Source organism: Gymnoscopelus microlampas (genome assembly GCF_963454915.1).
Source record: "Gymnoscopelus microlampas genome assembly, chromosome: 5".
Taxonomy (NCBI): Eukaryota; Metazoa; Chordata; class Actinopteri; order Myctophiformes; family Myctophidae; genus Gymnoscopelus; species Gymnoscopelus microlampas.
Window position 1 is genome coordinate 55900687 of NC_139942.1, and position 22671 is coordinate 55923357.

Below are 22671 nucleotides of genomic sequence, written 5' to 3' on the forward strand. Positions count from 1 at the left end.
GTAATTGCATTAGATTGTGACCAAGGGGCAAACCAAGTAGCCCAACATAGCAGACTTACAAGCTCACAATACACCTTGCGCTGCGAGGCGTTGTGAGCTTGTAGATCTGCTATGTTCGGCAAAGTGGTTTAATTGGTGTAGAGGGAAAAAGGAGCTAAAGGTCAAGTTTACCAAGTATCGAGGGTTTAAATGTCTGAAATTAACTAAAAACATTGATTTAGACAACACTGATGACAATCACTGAGTCATGGGGGTCCCTGCTTCATCTATCTCTCAGCTAGGGGGTCCTTGGCCTGAAAAACGTTGAAGACCCCTCTGCCACAGGCAGTGACGTCACAGGCTCTTAGAAGGTGGGGGGGATGGACTCTCGGTGGACTATACCCCTTATTTTACACTTTGGCTATTCAAAAATAGCAGATCTACAAGCTCATAGCGCGGCACCGAGTGCCGCGCTATGAGCTTGTAGATCTGCTATTTTTGAAAAATCGTGAAAAACATTTGTAACTGTCAAATGTAAACAAATTTTGTATTTTCAAAAGTGTGCGTTTTTTGGGCCGACTTTGTTAATTTTTTTTGTGTTTTGGTTACTTTATTTTGGTTTTAGGGGTAGGGTTAGGGTTAGGTTATTTAATTCTTATTTTTTCCTGATTTTATCGATTTTTTTTAATGAAAAAAAAAAAAAAAATCATTGCTTATTTTATTTTTTTATTTTTTTTTCAAAAAGTGGGGGGTATGAAATCATGGATCTATGAGTGAGGGTGTCGCGTCGTACGCACAGTGAATGGCCGTGACGCCCCTGTGCCACAGGGTTAGGGTTATATTATTTAATAATTGTGAACCTTCCCTCCCTCTTCCACAGGCTCCAGGTTCATCCTGCTCCATGGTTAGAGGGTTGTAGGGTTAGATGATGTAATAATTCCTACCTTCCCTCCCTCTTCCACAGGCTCCAGGTTCATCCTGCTGCAGGGCAGCCAGCTGGACGCGTCAGACTGGCTGAACCCGGCCCAGGTGATGCTGTACTACCAGCAGAACGCCAGTGGTCCCTGGCTCAATGAGCTGTGTGGACGACGCCTGCTGGACCCTTGTGAGCACCAGTGTGATCCCGAGACAGGTAGGCCTGTACATTAGATTCCATTCTACAGTAATTGTAAATGTGGTCCTCTAAGGGGACCTACCACAGGTCACAGACAATGTCAGAGAGAGAAGGATGAGGCTGGCGGGGCACTGTGGCACTGTGTCACTGTGTCACTGCGTCACTGTGTCAGGCACCCGGAACTATAATGGCAAGTAAACTAACACTGTGGGAGCCAACCCAGGAAAGGCAAGAAGCACCAACTACGTAGATGCACTGCTGCGCGACAGCTTAGCTAACAACACTGTAAGAGCAGGGGTGGACAACTTTGATGATGGAGAGGGCCACTATATTTCCACACTCACTCCAGAGGGCCACATTGCATATACTGTCGTATTTTAACTTGTTTTCGTAAATTAATTCCGTACTTTGCATACTATGTTACACAAAAGTAGCCATAAAATAAACATATATTGACAATATGTTGTCACGTGTCACGTGAAGCTTGACCAATCATACGGACGGACATACGGACGGACATACGGACGGATATACGGACGGACATACGGACACACGGACAAAGTCAAATGTAGGAGTGGTTGGCACCACTCAAAAATAGCAGATTTACAAGCTCATAGCACGGCACCAAGTGCTGTGCTACGAGCTTGTACTGTAGACCAGTTATTTTTGAAAAATCTTGATTTTTTTTTGCAAATCTTTGAATATATATATATTTACCATTTTTAACTCCGATCTTTGCTTCTGGGAGGTCCCTAGAAAAAAATATTTTCAGATGGGGGTCCGCAGACAAATACATATACGTTTGGGGGGTCCTTGACATGAAAATGTTTGAGAAACACTGGCCCCCCACCCTGTAGGATTACGTGCAATGACTAATATCAGCCTCCCTGCCCGACATCCCTCCCGAACACGGGCCAATTGTGTTTCGTGTAGAAGGCGTTTCACAGCACCACGGTGGATTCGAACCCACAACCTCCGCGGTGGTGGGCAGGGACTTTATACCACTGTGCCACCCAAGTGCTACATATCTACTCTTCTGTAACTGTACTGTGTAATGTAAGGCACTGATGAGGCAAGAGGGCCAAACCTAAGGACTCCCTAATTACCGCAGCCCTCAACCCGAACCCTCCTTCTCTTTGAGACCAGGCCCATGTACTGTATACTCTGCTTTATGTTTTATTCATGAAGACACAACCCAAGTGATGAAAAACAGTGTGCCCATAAAACAGAATGGTATACTACTTCTTTTTGTTTTTGTTGTTTAACCCATTAAAACCGGGAAGGGCATCTGTGTCATTTTAGATTTTATTTGATACTTTTGGCTATTCAAAAATAGCAGATCTACAAGCTCATAGCGCGTCACTTCGTGCCGCGCTATGAGCTTGTAGATCCGCTATTTTTGAAAAATCGTGAAAATGTGTGCAAATCTTTGTGTATATATAATTTTGAAGCAACATTTTTTTAACTTAAATCTTTGCTTCTGGGGGGTCCCTGGAACAACATATGTTGACATGGGGGTCGGCAGCCAAATACATATCATTTTGGGGGTCCTTGACATTGAAGAAATTTGAGCACCACTGCTATAGCAACATACTGTATGTTTTTTCAGAAAACTTTGATTTAGAAGACATTTGTAGAATCGGCCTCGGGTCTAAACGAGTTAACAAGCTCCTCTCGCTCCAACTATGTTCGTCTGGCTCTTCCCACCCTCTGTATTCTGTATGAAGAAAGTGAGACTCATGTACTGTAAAACAGAATACTATAATACAATATGCTCTTTACACTAACTTCATTAAATCTGAGAGCACGACAAATGACCCCTAATGGACCCCTTAATGGACCCACTCTCAGAATTAAGTTACATTAAATAAACAGTGAGGATTTTACAACGTATTTGGTGTTAATTTGCTGTGTTACATTGTAGACATAAATTGTTAACCCGTTAAGACCTGGAACTGTGTCATTTTTAGATTTGAGCTAAAAAGCATTATTTTACACTTTTGGCTATTCAAAAATAGCAGATATACAAGCTCATAGCGTGGCACCGGGTGCCGCGCTACAAGCTTGTAGATCTGCTATTTTGAAAAATCGTATAAATGTGTGCAAATCTTTGAATATATATATTTTTAAAGCGAACATTTTTAACTCAAATCGTTGCTTCTGGGGGTCCCTGGAACAAAATATTTTGATGGGGTCCGCGGCCAAGTACATATCATTTTGGGGGTCCTTGACATGAAAAGGATTGAGCACCACTGATAAAGAAACATAGGTTTTTGAGAATACTTTTGAGATTTAGGAGACACGTAGAATCGGTTTCAGGTCTCAATGGGTTAATTGGTACTGTGGTGTAATTATTCAGAACCTCTCGATCTTGACGGGTTCAAATCTGAAGGTTTGTTTTTGTTTTGTTTGGTGTTTCCAAAAGAAAAAAGGAAAAGTGTTTGTTTGTAGCTGACCTTGTTCAACCTCGCCGGGTCTACGATGCTATCTGCTCTGTTTTCCATTTGATCTGTTTTCCATTTGATCGTAGAGCACACTTTCATAATGTGTTTCTAAATATGTGACTGGTTTCTCAGTCTGGCTGTTGACTCTATGTGGCCCACGGTTCCACACAAGCCATTGTTCTCACCTACACTGCATTCATTCAACCGTATGCCATTATTTATACACGTTGTCAGAGGTGGAACAAGTACTCAAATGTTTTACTTAATTAAAAGTATCAATTCTGCAATATAGAAATACTCTGTTACAAGTAAACGTCCGGACATGTACTTGAGTTAAAGTACAAAAGCATTGGCATGAAAATATACTTAAAGTATCGACAGTAAAAGTACTAAAATGTTTGAAAATAGCAAATCTACAAGCTTACAATGATAGCAGATCTACAAGCTTACAATGTGTCGCGATGTGACACATTGTGAGCTTGTAGATTGGCTATTTTCAAATAGCCAATGTATAAAAAAGTGGTTGAAGTGGTTAATGTATGTTTTATAATGTCATAATGTATATCCCCAAAGTAACTAGTAGCTAAGGTTTTCAAATAATTGTAGTGGAGTAAAAGTGCAATATTTGCCTCTGAGATGTAGTGGAGTAGAAGTAGAACTACTGAAAACTGGAAATACTCCAGTAAAGTAAAAATCACACCCAGTGTGAAGTGAGCGGTGTTATTTAGCAACAACAGTGGTCATCACAGTGATGGAAGCGCGTGGTGATATTTATAGGTTATTAATTTCATCGTGCGTCTCGCTAGCCAATCACAGTACTGAGCAAAGGGTGTGAACAGAGTCAGCCAATCACAGTACAGCGAAAGACAAATTTTCACGACGGTCTTTTCACGACGGTCCCAAACCCACTTATAGGAGCGGCTACACCGCTCAAAAATACAGTGCTTGAGTAAATGTACTTGGTTACTTTACACCGACTGCCCTTGTCAGAGTACTTAGTTGGAGGTCAGTCTATGATGTCAGTAATATGACATCATATTGATTAAATCAGGGATCTCCATATATGGGCTTAAAAGGAACACAGACAGACAGACACAGAGATCTGTATGCCCATGTGTTACTTACTTACTCAAAACTCAGGTTTTACAACCTTTAACTTTAACCCATTAAGACCTGGAACTGTGTCATTTTTAGATTTGAGTTAAAAATCATTATTTTACACTTTGGGCTATTCAAAAATAGCAGATATACAAGCTCATAGCGTGGCACCGAGTGCCGCGCTACGAGCTTGTAGATCTGCTATTTTTGAAAATTCGTGAAAATGTGTGCACATCTTTGAATATATATATATTTTTAAAGCGAATATTTTTAACTCAAATCTTTGCTTCTGTGGGGTCCCTGGAACAAAATATTTTGATGGGGGTCCGCGGCCAAATACATATCATTTTGGGGGTCCTTGACATGAAAAAGATTGAGCACCACTGATATAGAAACATAGGTTTTTCAGAAAACTGTTGAGATTTAGGAGACATGTAGAATCGGCTTCAGATCTCAATGGGTTAACTTTAAAAACTCTAGAACTATATGCATACATTGGCTTGAGACAACTCAGGCTTTCACATGCAGTCTGTACGTTGGATGATAAGTCCTGTGGGCTGCACTGTGTGTAAATCAATAATTAACCTTCTCCATGACCTCATGAACTGTACTGTGTTTTCAGCACCATGGACAGAGTCAGGGTCAGAGAGCAGAAGGGAGAGAGCTATGCGGTTGTTGTTGTTTTTCGCTGTGAGGTTTTTGCTGATTTATTTATTTTTGTTTAACTTTTTAAATTCATCATTGAGGCCTGAGGCCTGTTCCAGTTGAAACTAATCAAACATGAAGCAAGGACCGCCGTCTTGACAAGCAACTTATTTTAATATCAAAGGACCACCATAGAATTAACCCATTAAGACCGGGAACACATCTGTGTCTTTTTAAGATTTCTTTATGCTATTTTTTTTTTAAATCGTGAAAATGTGTGCAAATCTTTGTCAAAAAAATCACAAAGGTCTTCATTTTTCTGAAAAAAAAACTAGTTTTGCTATATCAGTGGTGCTCAAACTTTTTCTTGTCAAGGACCACCCAAAATGATATGTTTTTGGCCGCCGATCCCTATCAAAATATGTTGTTCCAGGGACCACTCCCCCCCCCCCCCCCACTCCCCCCCCCCCCCCCCCCCCTCGTGGCTACGAGCTTGTAGATCTGCTAAATATTAATGAATAGCCCAAAGTATAAAATAATGTTTGTAGCTATAAACATCTAAAATTACATTTTAAATCTCAACAGTTTTTTGAAAGAAATCTGGAAAATATTTTTTCAAGATTTTTCAAAAATAGCAGATCTACAAGCTCATAGCGCGGCACTCGGTGCCGCGCTATGAGCTTGTAGATCTGCTATTTTTGAATAGCCCAAATAAATCTTAAAATGAGACGTAGATGTGTCCCCGGTCTTAACGGGTTAATGGGTTAAGCTCTCAAGCTTTTAGTTTAACTGTTTTGACATGTACAAATATTTTATGTATGCATTTTTGTCAAATAACATCGATCAAGTCAATGAAGGAATTCCGTCCGCACTATGCAACAGGCTAGATCCACAGTTAAAATCCAAATGCAACAAATGCAGAGATAATCAAAGACACATAATTCATAATAAGTTAAATAATGTCAGAGCCTACTAATGCCTTGACAATCACAACACACCCGTCTGGAAGAAATAGCACATGGTGGTACACATCTAAATGTGAGTATAAGCTGTGACACGAGCAATAAAGCAACATTATTGCATAATAATAATAATAATAATGATAATAATAAAGGTACAGTCGTAGTATAACATGAACTTGAATGAATTTAATCCAACCACAGGCAATTAACCCAAGCTCATAGCGCGGCACCGAGTGCCGCGCTATGAGCTTGTAGATCTGCTATTTTTGAAAAATCGTGAAAATGTGTGCAAATCTTTGAATATATATATATTTAAAGCGAACATTTTTAACGCGAATCTTTGCTTCTGGGGGGTCCCTGGAACAACATATTTTGATGGGGTTCTGCGGCCAAATACATATAATTTTGGGGGTCCTTGACATGAAAAAGATTGAACACCACTGATATAGAAACATACGTTTTTCAGAAAACTGTTGAGCTTTAGGAGACATGTAGAATCGGCTTCAGGTCTCAATGGGTTAACCCCTCAAGGGACATAGTACAGTAAGTACACTGACAAAGTCAGAGATTTGACAACAGTTCCACAGCTCTGAGATTTAGTTCATCTCTCATCACTCATGGTGGTTCTCGGATAACTTAGTTTCAAAAACACAGACAAACCTCTCAGATTGGTACGGTTTCAGCCATATCTGAAACATAACCTCATCACCTCTCTGAGAATGCCACAAACAATGCGTTCACATTTTGTGGGAGCTGACAGGTAACTGGTGTGTCCTCATTTTCACCTTCTCAAGCTCGAGGAAAACTTGTGCGGTTTGGCACTGGGCCTTTTGAACAGGGTGATGTCTGTGTATTGTGTTGTCATATACCGTTATGGGCAAACTTTCCCGTCGTAGTGAAGTCATTGAGATGTGGGAAGAACGATCCGCTCGGGGGTGACAAGGTCACCTGACAGCATCTGATAACCATTTGTTAAAGTATCGACAAGGACCACAACGTTTTGTAATAAAGAAGAACACTGCGTTTATTCAGATCTTCAGACAAGAGCGCATGCAAGAAGCATATTATTTCTTGGAGTGGACGCTCCCAGTGGTCGCGGCGTTCAGCTAGCTTGGACTGGTTCAGACAGTCGTACTTATAATGAACATAGAAGGTCAAAGTATCATTCATTAACGTCATCAGACAACAGAAGAGATGTTTGCCCTTTTCAAGTCTCTGTCACAATCAAAACATAAGATGAGACAATGTCAACAAACGTAATGGTTAAGCAGAGAAACCCTGTTACATTGTGCCAGTTCTTTTCCATAAGTAGCTTATGGTCTTAAGTTGCTTTTTTGGCCTTGATGTGTTATCTTCTGACTGGGGCATGTCATGTTTTTATTTAGACTTTGCATCTAAGAGGCAGACAAATTAGTCTGTCTGACTTCTGCCCTTGCTACTATCAAGTGTATATAGTTGTATACTATTAACCCATTGAGACCTGAAGCCGATTCTACATGTCTCCTAAATCCCAACAGTTTTCTGAAAAACGTATGTTTCTATATCAGCGGTGCTCAATCTTTTTCATGTCAAGGACCCCCAAAATTATATGTATTTGGCCGCGGACCCCCATCAAAATATTTTGTTCCAGGGACCCCCCAGAAGCAAAGATTTGAGTTAAAAATGTTCGCTTTAAAAATATATATATTCAAAGATTTGCACACATTTTCACAAATTTTCAAAAATAGCAGATCTACAAGCTCGTAGCGCGGCACTCGGTGCCGCGCTATGAGCTTGTATATCTGCTATTTTTGAATAGCCCAAAGTGTAAAATAATGCTTTTTAGCTCAAATCTAAAAATGACACAGTTCCAGGTCTTAATGGGTTAAGTTGCTTTGTTGGCCTTGATGTGTGTGTATATATATATATATATATATATATATATATATATATATATATATATATATATATATATATATATATATATATATATATATATATATATATACATAATTTATTAACACATCAAGGTCACCTGACAGCATCAACGTCAAAAGGACATGGCTATAGATAGTAACAGTGCAACAGTGTCACGTGAAATAAAACCGTCATTTTAGCCCATTGATTCTCAACCTTGTCAGGTCGCAACCCCACAAAATAATCATATTTGAACTGGGAACCCCCCACCCTAACAAGCACTTGGCATTGTAGGAGTTGAGGCGTGACTTTTAGTTTGACACGGTTCCACAGATAAATTGTGAAAAAGATAATAATCGTCACAATGCCTCTCGCACCATGAAGCGTTGTGAGCATGTAGATCAGCTAAAATGAGATGCTTCATCTCAAGGGGCTATGCTCTCAATACATTCTAAATTCTATTTTTGCCTCTTTCTTAGGTATTATTTGACAATTTGCCCATGTTTGAACATTTTCATTACAGTATAGTTTGCTGATTACTTTAATACAATGAAATTCATTTCAGAGGTGTTAAAATGTCGAACCCTTTAAGACCTAAGACGCATCTGTGTCATTTTAAGATTTCTTTCGGCTATTCAAAAATAGCAGATATATAAGCTCATGCCGCGCTATGAGCTTATATATCTGCTATTTATTTGAAAAATCATGTTTTTTTTTACAAAGATTTTAAAGCAATTTTTAAAGCAAACATGTTTTACACAAATCTTTGCTTCAAGAAATGTCTTCTAAATCCTAACAAAAATCCTAAGAAAAAACGTATGTTTTGCTATAATATCAAACTTTTTCATGTCAAGGACCCCACAAAATATATATATTTGACCGCGGACCCCCATCTCAAAACATTTTTTTCCAGGGACCCCCAGAAGCAAAGATTTGAGTTAAAAATGTTCGCTTAAAAAAAATCACACCCTGTGTGAAGGTAGCGGCGCCTTTGATACATTATGTCATCAATATGTGTTTATAATGTGTTTATAGCCATGTGTCACGTGAAGCTTGACCAATCACTTTGTTGACGGGTCTGACCAATCAGAGCGTTGACGGGTCTGACCAATCAGAGCGTTGACAGGTCTGACCAATCAGAGCGTTGACGGGTCTGACCAATCAGAGCTTTGACGGGTCTGACCAATCAGAGCGTAGTTCCGACCCGACCCGACCCACAGGTTGAGAACCACTGATTTAGCCCAAACATGTTCAACTATAGTTCTCAAAGGAACGTACATTGTGTAGAAACGTTCAGTGGGTGGCCGAGCCGTGTGGTAAATAACATAACAAACACTGTGTTATGTGGCAACTTGTCCTGGCACTCACTGGAAGTGCTTTGGAACCGTACATCTTTTCTTTTCTTACACAAAATAAATACAATACAAACTCTTGGGAGCTTGTAAGAGGAAAGTTATTTGTGCTGCTATACCCCCCCTATAGTTTTCCCTAAAATACCGCCTCTGTATGTGCACACACCTTGAGTAATACTGTAGGTCTATGTCTTGGGGTTCTGTCTGTGTGCTTTGGTGCCCTTTGTGGATTCATCCTTTTTGAAGTTGTTCATCTTTTACACACATTTCCACTGTAGATATGTCCAGTGGGCAGGCGGTCCTGATCTTCTTTTTGTTAACCCATTAAGACCTGGAACTGTGTCATTTTTAGATTTGAGCTAAAAAGCATTATTTTACACTTTGGGCTATTCAAAAATAGCAGATATACAAGCTCATAGCGCGGCACCGAGTGCCGCGCTACAAGCTTGTAGATCTGCTATTTTTGAACATTTGTGAAAATGTGTGCAAATCTTTGACTATATATATATTTTTAAAGCGAACTTTTTTAACTCAAATCTTTGCTTCTGGGGGTCCCTGGAACAAAATATTTTGATGGGGGTCCGCGGCCAAATACATATAATTGTGGGGGTCCATGACATGAAAAAGATTGAACACCACTGATATAGAAACATACGTTTTTCAGAATACTGTTGAGATTTAGGAGACATGTAGAATCGGCTTCAGGTCTCAATGGGTTAAGCCATGGGCCGGGGTCTTCTTCTCTTATCTTCAAAGCCTCCATAGAACACCTTCCCCACGTTGCTGGGGACTCTGCCTTTGTTGTCTCCATGATGGTGCTGATGCCATTCCACATGTTCCTGGTGTTTCTGGAGTCATGGTGTTTGTGATTGAACTCTCAGCCCCTGCCTTTCGTTTTTTCTGATGCCGTTTTGACCACGTTCCCGTGCCGTGGCACATACCTGCATTTCTGCTATTCATCATGTATCCAGGCCTCCTCCCCGCAGTGGTGGAAAAAAAATACTCACATGTTTTACTTGAGTAAAAGTATCAATACTGCCATAGGCGGCGGGTAATGAAGGCTAGGGTAGGCTAAGCCTTCCCAAATGCTATGCTGGGACATTCTGGGAATTTATAATAAATCTGTAAAATCAGGCAAAAATATGAATTAAAAAACCTAACCCTAATCTAACCCTAACCCTAACCCTATAACCGAAATAAAGTAACCAAAAACCCAGAATCCAACCAGAAACCGCAATTCTATCACAGATTTCGGCGCCCACGCGCTTCCCGCGCGGCCGATCCCCAGCCTTCCCAATTGTCAAGCTCACCCGCCGCCTATGAATACTGCAATGTTGAAATACAGCTGTTACAAGTAAAAGTCTGAAATTCTAAATTTACTTTTTTCTAAATTTACTTTTAATTTGTAGATCCGCTATTTTCAGCATGCAACCAAGTGTACAATCAGCCGTTACGACGCCATCAAGGCACCGCCAACATATATTTTAGTCGACTAAATCAACTGTAGATTTAGTCGACTATAATCTTATGATATTTAGTCGACTAAAACTAGACTAACAGTAAAAAAAATTGATTCAAAAGACTACAGAATAACTAAAACTGAATCAAAATGTGTTGTCAATTATCAACACTTACATTAGGCCACAGACCCCCATGTGTTAATTTACACTTTTGTAATCTCTTGAGAGTGTACAAAGGAAAGGGAACCAAATGGATCCGTCAGGGTTATTGTCGGTTCCATGTGTACTCTCTCAGTGTTACAGGCCCCGTAAGGGTCCGTTTGGATCCCGTGGTGCCCCCTCAGAACCTACATTGAGAAGAATAACGAACGCCACTGGGTTCTTTTGTGATTACAGCTTCACAGGACACGGCTCCATGTTTAACTCTTTAAGACCGGGAACACATCTGTAATTTTTTTATTTGAACCATTATCTTATACTCTGGGCTATTCAAAAATACCAGATATACAAGCTCATAGCGCGGCAACGAGTGCCGCGCTATGAGCTTGTAGATCTGCTATTTTTTTTGTAATCGTGAACATTTGTGCAAATCTTTGAATATGTATACATATTTTTAAAGAAAACATTTGAACTGAAATCTTTGCTTCTGGGGGATTCTACAAATGTCTTCTAAATCCTAACTTTTTTTTTTGGGAAAAAAAGCTTATGTTGCTGTACTGTACTAAGTGGTTCCCAAACTTGATGGACCCCCGAAATTGTATCTATTTGGCCAAGGACCCCCATCTCAAAATACTACATTCCAGGGACCCCCATGAAGCAAAGATTTGAGTTAAAAATGTTCGCTTAAAAAAAGATATTCAAAGATTCGCCACGATTTTTCAATAAATAGCAGATCTACAAGCTCATAGCGCGGCACTCGGTGCCGCGCTATGAGCTTGTAGATCTGCTATTTTTTAATATGCCCAAAGTATAAAATAATGGTTAAAGTGGTTACACACAGACGAGTTTCCCGGTCTTAAAGGTTTAAGGACACTTGGCAGAGGCAGGTTCATCCTTGTTTTGCATCTATTATTCAGCAGAGTAGCCGGGGCCTGTCCCCTGGGGGCCAACCACAGACTTATAGAGACCAAGACCTTTAAATGAATAAAAAAAGTGAGAATGCTTGGACTCTGGCCTCTTGCTTTCTTTGAATTGAATGCATCATTTGAGAGACCCGCCCCGTGTCCCTCGCTCTCTACCCTACTACCCTAAGGGCCCTGCAGTGGCCGCATGCATAATTGCATTTTATTTTTATTTTTGTATATGCTACATTCTTAACCCATTGAGACCTGGAACTGTGTCATTTTTTGATTTGAGCTAAAAAAGCATTATTTTACACTTTGGGCTATTCAAAAATAGCAGATATACAAGCTCATAGCGGGGAATCTTTGCTTCTGGGGGTCCCTGGAACAAAATATTTTGATGTTGGTCCGCGGCCAAATACATATCATTTTGGGGGTCCTTGACATTAAAGAGATTGAGCACCACTGATATAGAAACATACGTTTTTCTGAAAATTGTTGAGATTTAGGAGACATGTAGAATCGGCTTCAGGTCTCAATGGGTTAATGAAGCTCAGCACGCAGGCATGTTTTATGTGAACCCATATGCACGTGTGTGTGTGTGTGTGTGTGTGTGTATGTGTGTGTGTGTGTGTGTGTGTGTTTGTGTGTGTGTGTGTGTGTGTGTGTGTGTGTGTGACAGTATGCCGGGGGTTGTGAGCAGAGATTGCAGAGTGATGCCTATAGATAGCTTCAATCCGATCATAGCATGTTCTACATGCTATGCCATCAAAACGTGGAACGCCCTACAGTACCAACAGTCATACAAACATGTGAATCCTTACTCTCCTTCAAACCCGCTCTAACAGGTAACTTACAGGTGGCTGCAATTCCGAACTGGCCTCTGTAAAAAAAAAAGTAAAAGCCATATATATGAGCTCTATATGACACGTATATTTCCTGCATGTAAATCCACATATATTCATATATTTGCCATATATTGGCATATTTGTTCATATATTTAGTAGGTCGGCTAGAGATACAGTAGATAGAGATTTATTACCACTGAAGCTAATTTCCGGGAGACTCCCACAACTTCCAGGAGAGGTGGGATGTCTGAATGTTGCACACAAGAGACACCACACACACACATGCACACACACACACACACACACACACACACACACACACACACACACACACACACACACACACACACACACACACACACACACACACACACACACACACACACACACACACACACAGCATTCAGGAAAAACAGACACTTCCAGTCAGTGTTGATTTTGACAGCACATTTTGATTTAGTTTTAGTCATATTTTAGTCATTTATATTAATTAAAGATTATAGTCGACTAAATCCACAGTTGATTTGGTCGACTAAAATGCATGTTGGCGGTGCCTTGATGGCGTCGTAATGGCTTGATTTTACACTTGGTTGCATGCTGAAAATAGCAGATCTACAAGCTCACAACGTGTCGCAGCGCGACGCGTTGTGAGCTTGTAGATCGGCTATTTTCAGCAGCGCAACACCCGAGCACAACCAAACAATTGATGAAATTGTCTAAAATGATGGCTTAGTTTTAGTCATCGTAGCTTAGTTTTTATTTGGTTTTTAGTCAGTGAAAAAAGGTAGTCGACGATCATTTGTCGTCATAGTTTTTTAGTCAGCGAAATGAACACTGCCTCCAGTGCAGTCGTATGGGCTGCTAAAGCAACACCCCAGACAGTCTCTTTATATAATGGTAGCAAAGTGTTCCTGCTCCTCCAGCTCACCGGTGACACAGTGCCAGGTCACAAGGCCAACTATTTTAAGGACGGCCATCTTGGCATGACAGCTGTCTCCATGTGCTACTGTTAATACAAACAACACACACTGCACGGTTCTAGTGTTTTCCAAGGTGACAACAACAACAACAAACACACAGCGATAACCAGTGGTGTATATAGTAACTAAGTACATTCACTCAAGCACTGTACTTAAGTACAATTTTGAGGTACTTATACTTTAACTGGAGTATTTCCAATTGTCTATACTTTTACTTCTACTCCACTGCATCTCAGAGGCACCTATTGCACTTTTTTACTCCACTACAATTATTTGAAAACTTTAGACACTAGTTATTTTGCCGATATAAATGATTACATTATAAAACATACAATAAACCACTTTAGCCCTATTTTATACACAGGCTATTTGAAGATAGCAGATCTACAAGCTCATGCGCTGTGAGCTTGTAGATCTGCTTTTACTTTTGGTACTTTAAGTATATTTTGATGCCAACACTTTTGTACTTTTACTCAAGTAACATTTTGAACACAGGCCTTTTTTACTTGTAACAAAGTATTTTTATTTTGTGGTATTGCTACTTTTACTGAGTACTTCTTCCACCACTGCAACACACAGCTCTAGTGTTTTCCATCGACGAACACACAGCGAGATGACAGTCCGGTCGGTGTGAGAAGCATAAAGACGACCAACCCCCAGTGCAATTAAAAAAATTAACACCTCGCAAGGTGTTAGAAATAAGTTTTAGCCCAAGTGTCTGTGTGACCTCCAGGCTTATTGAAACAGCAATTAAAACATGATGAGGCGATTAGCATAGTTAAACCTAAATGAAACACTCCATCTGCTGTCATATCCCACCAACCACGGTGCAGACACATTGGGTTATAACCCTTTAAGACCGGGAACGCATCTGTGTCATTATAAGAGTTCTATCTAGATCAGCTATTCAAAAATAGCTGATCTACAAGCTCATAGCGTGGGTGCCACGCTATGAGCTTTGAATATATATTCTACAAACAGTTTTTTTGAAAAAACGTAAGTTGCTACATCAGAGGTGCTCCAACTTTTTCATGTCAAGGACCCCCTAAATTATATGTATTTGGCCGCGGACCCCCATCTCAAAATATGTTGTTTCAGGGACCCCCCAGAAGCAAAGATTTGAGTTAAAAATTTGCTTTAAAATATACATTCTTAAGATTTGCACACATTTGCACGATTTTTCAAAAATAGCAGATCTACAAGCTCGTAGCGCGGCACTCGGTGCCGCGCTACGAGCTTGTATATCTGCATTTTTTTAATAGTCCAAATAAATCTTAAAATGACACAGAGATGCGTTCCCGGTCTTGGTGGATTAAAGCCGGACACAATTTGTCCTGTCATTCAAAAGTAAAGTTTTTTTTTGGGTGTACAAGTTGTCTTTTAACAAGGTAGCAATTATATTGAGCCCTATTATATCAGGGGCCCTATTTGGGGGCCCCACAGCCTCATTTAACCCATTTAGACCGGGGAACGCATCTGTGTGTCATTTTAAGATGTATTTGGGGCTATTGAAAAAATAGCAGATCTACAAGCTCATAGCGCGGCACCGATCTGCCATTTTTTAAAAAATCTTGAAAATGTGTGCAAATCTTTGAATACATATATATCTTCTTTTTTTTTTAAGCGAACATTTGTAACTCAAATCTTTGATTCTGAGGGATTCTACAAATGTCTTCTAAATCCTAATAGCAACATATATATTTTTTTTTTATTATGTTGCTATAATATGCTATAATACCAGTGGTTTTCAAACTTTTTTCATGTCAAGGACCCCCCAAAATGTTGTTCCAGGGACCCCCCCCCAGAAGCAAAGATTTTAGTTAAAAATGTTCGCTTACATTTTCTTTTTATATATTCAAAGATTTGCACAAATTGAAAATATAGAAAAACAAACAAACAAGATTTTATCAAAAATAGCAGATCTACAAATCTCATAGCGCACTCGGTGCCGTGCTACTGTATGAGCTTGTATATCTGCTAATTTTTGAATAGCCAAATACATCTAAAGTGACACAGATGCGTTCCCGGGTCTGAATGGCTTAAGGCAGTGGCCATGAATTTTGTTGGAGAAAAACAATGAGTCTTTTTTTGTTGAGCGGTTTTGTTTGAGACACTTTTCTGACAAAGCATAATTAAAGGCTTTAGGAAATGTTGCCAGGGACGGCATTGGTCGTTCGGTGGGAGGATAGTGAACACTGCCAGCATAATGGCAGAGGGCTCTGTGCGTAGGCTGAGCCAAAAGTTATAACTCGTTAAGACCGGGAACGCATCTCTGTGTGTCATTTTAAGATTTCTTTCGCCATTTAAAAAAAATAGCAGATATACAAGCTCATAGCGCGGCACCCTGCTTTTTGCAAAAACGTAAGTTGCTACATCAGTGGTGCTCCAACTTTTTCATGTCAAGGACCCCCAAGATTATATGTATTTGGCCGCGGACCCCCATCTCAAAATATGTTTTCTGACAAAGCATTTTTTTAATCGTAAAAATTGATGCAAATCTTTGAGTGTATATATATTTTTCTCAAATCTTCTTTCTTCAAAGCTTCTAGTGGGGTCCCTGGAACAACACATTTTCAGATGGAGGGGTCCGCAGGGCCACATACATCTAATTTTGGTGGTCCTTGACATGAAAAAGTTTGAGAACCACTGATATTATAGCAACATACGTTTAAAAAAAACAAAAACTGGTAGGATTTAGAAGACATTTGTAGAATCCCACCAGAAGCAAAGATTTTAGTAAAAAAAAATCGCTTTAAAAATATATATATATTCAACGATTTGCAGACATTTTCACGATAAAAAAAAAAATAATAGCAGATATACAAGCTCATAGCGCGGCACTCGGTGCCGCGCTATGAGCTTGTAGATCTGCTATTTTTGATGCTTTCCCTGTCCGCTCTTAAAGGGGAAATCCACCCATTTTCAATATTTAACTATGTCATTAATATAGCATAAAGGAGTTGTGTGGAAATAAGAAAAAAGTTTCCCCCTTTTCTTTTTGCCTTGAACTGGAGGATTGATTGTGAGTTTAACATTGCAAATTACAACGTGATGACTCATCATGTTGTAATTTGCAATGTTAAACCCACAATCAATCCTCCAGTTCAAGGCAACACAGAAAGGGGGAACTTTTTTCTTATTTCCACACAACTCCTTTATGCTATATTAATGACATAGTTAAATATTGAAAATGGGTGGATTTCCCCTTTAATGGGTTAAAGCAACTCTGTTCAGATGATGCAATGAAAAAAAAAAATACAGAGCATTATTGTTCATGTGAATAATCACATTAGCCAGGAATAACACGTAAAGTAACTAAGTACATTTACTCAAGTACTGTACTTAAGTACAATTGTGAGGTATTGTTTTTACTTTACTGGAGTATTTCCAATTTGCAGTACGTTTACTTCTACTCCAGTACATCTCAGAGACACATATTGTACTTTTACTCCACTACAATTATTTGAAAGCTTTAGTTTCTCGTTTAGATTTAGATTATTATTACAAAACATACAGTAACCACTTCAGCCCTATGTACATTTCGGCCATTTGAAAATAGCCGATCTACAAGCTCACACTGTGGTCGCATCGCCCACATTAACCCATCGCACCCACGCACGCACGCACGCACGCACGCACGCACGCACGCACGCACGCACGCACGCACCCATCGCACCCACGCACGCATGCACGCACGCACACACACACACGCACACGCACGCACGCACGCACGCACGCACCCGCGCACACACACACTCAAAAGCAAAACTAGGCGTGCATGACCGACCGACCGTATGGATAAATGTTATTAGTGTAATTCAGATCATATCCCCAGAAAACTATCCTCTTTCGACTCATCCTCCATGCATCTCTGCATAAAGTGCATTCACACATTATAGAAAGGCGGTGCCATGTCTTTCTCTTCTGCCTCTGACAGTGGGAGAAGAAATTGGAACACGCTACTGGGCAAAAGGCATATCACATTTCAAAGCTAAAAATGCATTGATATTCACATTTGCGGTTCTGTACTTATATAATCATTACATCCACAACTTCAACATTTGGCTCTGAAGACTCTCTGTGGGAAAGTGCTTTGGCTGACAGTGTAGTTGAACTCTGTGAGACTGTGAACAGGGTATTGTAAGAGGCCGTGTCCACAGAGAGCGCCTTTTGAGCTGGCAGACATGCATTTCTTTTGGTAAAGACGCACATGGTGCCCTCCTCTTCCCAGCAGCGGTGTAAAGTAGTACATTTACTTAAGTACTGTACTTAACTCTTAAACTGCCAGGGTTTTTCAAAAATAGTGCTCAAAAACTGCCAGCAGTTTACATGGTAAAACATAGGAAAAATGTTATTTACTTAACTTTTTATTTATTTATTTTTTAACATTGAAGTGAATGGAGCAGCAACTTTTTGGAAAATGTTATCTCCTGGTTCTTTGTGAAGAACGGAAAAACGGGAAAACCAAAAAAATAAAGAATAATTTTAGTTTTTTTTTTATCTTTTTGATTTAAAAAAACAACAACTTTATAAACGTTTTTGGCACGCAGAGAGTAAAAGTAGCAGTCTTTACAGAAGGCAAAAGAATACGTCTTAATGTGGTGAATCCATCCATCCACCCACTTATCCATCCATCCATCCATCCATCTTCATCCACTTATCCAGAGGGTCTTGGAGGTAACAGTTCCAGCAGAGAATCCGTCTTCTCACATCAGCCACTTACCTCTGGGGAATCCCGGGGTGTTCCAACTTCCAAGGCCAGCATGGAGATATAATCTCCACTGGTCCTTGGTCTGCAAATGTCACTGTGAACCACATGATGTTTTTATTAGGGCTGGGACTCGATTAAAAAAATTAATCTAATTAATTAGAGGCTTTGTAATTAATTAATCTAAATTAATCGCATTTTAATCGCACATCAATATTTGACCTGAGATCAGTGAGAAAAATTGTTTTCAAATGGATTTTGGTAAACGTCTTTAAGTACATGTACTCAAGAACTGTACTTAAGTACAATTTTGAGGACTCTCGAATACGCCTATTTCCAATTTTTTAATACTTTTACTTCTACTCCAGTAACTCCAATATATCTCAGAGGCAAATATTTAACTTTTAAACTTATTTCAAAACTTTAGTTACAAGTTACTTTGTAGATTTCGATTAATATTATAAAACATACAGTAACCATGTGAAAATAGCAGACCTACAAGCACAAGGCATTGTGAGCTTGTAGATCTGCTAATTTGCCACCATTGGAGGCTGGTAGAGTGTGTTGTTGTTAGTTGTTTTATAGTCGTTTAATTAATTATTAAAAAATCGCGCGCATGTGACCCGCACCGCATCGTGCACCCCCCCCCCCCCCCAAACGGGACAAACGCGCGCGTGGGGGGGCGGCATCCATTACAGATTCTGATTTGCCCAGCCAACATTATCAAGCAGGCTATGCGGCACGTCTTCATTCAGTGGCTGCTCTGTTGTTGTGAGAACGACGTCGTTCTCACTTCTCAGACAGCTTCTCAGGCGGACCGATAATACCAGCGCACCAACCTGGTGCGCTGGATAATAGGTCCGTCTGAAACTCGTCCAGTGAGAAACGTTCCGCGGTGAAAAAAATAGGCGCGATTAAAATGCGTTAATTTTTTTAACGCGATAATTCTTTTGTAATTAATTGATCGAAATTAACGCGATAAAGTCCCGGCCCTAGTTTTTATTGTTTCTTCATCTACTCCTGAGAGCCATCATCTTTCAATTCATCATCTTTCTCTTTATCATCATGTCATGATCTTCTTATATTAGATGCTTGGACCCTGTTGCCACTTGCATTTTATCTATTTATAGTGGGATCACATGTTTTGTTTCTCTGTTTACAGGCCTATGTTGTTTTCAGTTATTGTTGGCAGTCATGACAGCCAGTTCCCACCTGAGGTCATGAGGGAGTTCAGACTGCTCCAGACGGTACTGAATAACTGCCAGCTTGCATAACATCTTCAGAGTAGACATTAAATCTAAGACATACAGGCCATCAGATATGGGCCATCCTCCAAAGACGATAATACGATCTCCCATCATCCAACAGCCTATCCAAGACATCCCACACGGGGCTTTTCCTTTGGGCTTAACCTTCTTCCATGAGCAGGTCTCTGGGTTGAATTTCCACAGATCATTGAAGTACTGGTGGTCCTCGTTGCCACCAAATATGTACAGCTCTCCATTGTAGGCAAAGGCTGAATGACCCCAGCGTCCTGCTGGAAGAAGCTGTGCAGAAGGTGTGCTCAGCCAGCAGTTGGTCTCTGTATCAAACACTCTGATGTCGTTGGAGTATCCCCTCTGGTTCCCCCAGCCTCCAAATACAAACATCTTTGTCCCGATGATGGTGGCAGAATGACTTAATGAAGCAGGTGCTGGAGTTCCTCTGGTGTTAACTAAAGACCAGACCATTGTGGCGGTGTCCAGCTTGTAGATGTCATTAGTGCGTCCAGTCAGCTGGGTGACTCCTCCATGAACATACATGACCTTCCTCAAGACACAGGCTGAGTGGTAGTACCTCTCCTCTGGTACAGTACCAGAAATATTGGGTTTGGACCATCTGTGGTTGTCGACGTCGAATGAATGAAGCACGTTACAGTAAGGAAGTCCCCCCCAGATGTAGACCATATCTTCCACCAGAACAGCTGTGTGGTACCTGCGCGTGCAGGGAACCTCAAGGGGACGTTTTCCTCTTCCAGTTGTCACTGGGGCCAACTTCACCCAGCGTAGAGACACAGTGTTCAATATGTGGACTTCAATCTGACCACTGTGGTTCATGTTACTGTAACCTCTAAATGAGTACACCTTGTGTCCGACTGCCACAGCAGTACAGCGGTAATTCCCATGTCCTCCTTTCAGATGTATCGTCCAGTGAAACATTTCACTCACCAGCACCACTGTGAATCAGAGCAAGTAATTTACAGAAGAGGTTAGGAGGCAGGGCACGATGCTGCTCAAATTTGCTGAAGGGAGTTGTTTTGGAAAATACAAAGAAAAAAACATTTAAAAGGACAATTATATTGGATGTGATGACGATGTTGTGATGTCACGCATCATTAGGCGTAGATGACATCATCTCCGCCTAAATCAACTGTACGTTTAGTCGACTATATTTAGTTCACTAAAGCTAGACTAAAACTAAATCGGCCAGTGGTGGAAAGTAACTAAGTACATTTACTTAAGTAACTGTACAATTTTGAGGAATTTGTACTTTACTTGAGTATTTCCAATGTCCAATACTTTTTACTTCTACTCCACAACATCTCAGAGGCAAATATTGTACTTTTACTCCACTACAATTATTTCAAAACTTTAGTTACAAGTTACTTTTCAGATATAAATTATTATATTATAAAACATACATTAACCACTTTAGCCCTATTGTATACCTAGGCTATTTGAAAATAGCCGATCTACAAGCTCACAACGTGTCGCATCGCGACGCGTTGTGAGCTTGCAGATCTGCTATTTTCAAATATTTTAGTACTTTTATTTTGATACCTTAACTCTCTCAGTGCCACGCCCCGAGATATCCCCCGAGTACCCTCCCTGCCAGAACGAGAAATCCCGAGTTTTTACTTTTGATTGTGGTCGCGCTATTCTGTTTATTTCTCATGATCGCTTTCGCTTCCTGACTCCTTCAGACTCATTGGGTTCCGGTTTCATGACGCAGATTCCGTTTCCGGTTCTCATTTTTTTCCCGCGGTCATTTTCGGCCAGAATAGGGAAAGTCACGTTTTTTTCACACGGTAGAAAAAACGAACGGAGAGGTCTACGTCTATTCTCTTTGGTCTGGGTGACGATCAGTCATCGTAGTCGTGTATAACATCGTATTTTAACCCGATCAGAGATTGTCGAAAACGTCACATCCGTTTATGACCGGATGTCACGTGAGCCTGTTTGGGAGGGGGCGAGCGAGTCAACGAGGTGATCAATGGCTCGATTTGCTGCTCTCTACTGGTAGAACTGTCGTATGAGTTGCATACTGCATATACAGTAGACAAGCTATTTGAAAATTAAATGACAAAATAACAAAACAAACAAAAAAAAAATTGCTGGCACTGGGGGAGTACTTTATGAAAATACTCTGGCACTGAAAGAGTTAAGTACATTTTGATGCCAATACTTTTGTACTTTTACTCAAGTACATGTGTAATCCTGGACTTTTACTTGTAACAGAGTATTTCTATATTGCAGTATTTGTACTTTTACTTAAGTAGAATAACTTGAGTACTTTTTCCCTCACTGCCATCGCCCCCTCAGAATCTTTTTCAGTTCATCAATATCTACATGCTTGACCGGTGGTGATGTAACATGGCTGCTGATTACAGGGCAGTGAGTCAGCGCTCTGCGTGAAGCAAAGATGACTGCTCAGTGTTAGAACCTTATTGATACCCGCTGACGTCTTAACAAGTCTCCTGACACTTTTATTTCTGAAAACGCTTTATGGCAAAGTGTTCTGCTTCCTGAAACATTACAACCTGTTGTGTGGGAGGAGATTATACATTCACTAGCTGAAAAATCCCCACTAGCCAATTCATCCGCACACACTGTAGGTTAACACATTCAATCCGGGAACGCACACGCATGTTTTTTGATCTCTTTGGGCTATTCCAAAATAGCAGATATACAAGCTCGAGCTTCTAGATCTGCTATTTATTTTTTTTAAATCGTGTTTTTAAAGCTAACATGTGTGACTCACATTGTTGCTTCTGAGGGGTCCCTGGAATAAAATATTTTGAGATGGGGGTCCACGGCCAAATACATATAAGTTTGGGTGGTCCTTGACATGAAAAAGTTTCAGAA

General features: G+C 40.3%; 1 protein-coding gene across 1 annotated transcript in view; it reads left to right on the top strand.

Annotated features, from left to right (window-relative positions):
• Positions 1-22671, top strand: part of astn1 (astrotactin 1) — a gene marked incomplete at both ends in the record, with an annotated part of 706990 nt that overhangs the window by 206681 nt on the left and 477638 nt on the right. The window contains one exon of the mRNA XM_084058603.1: positions 944-1111. Within this exon, the coding sequence (XP_083914729.1) occupies positions 944-1111 (168 nt within the window). The remainder of the gene's footprint in view (positions 1-943; positions 1112-22671) is intronic.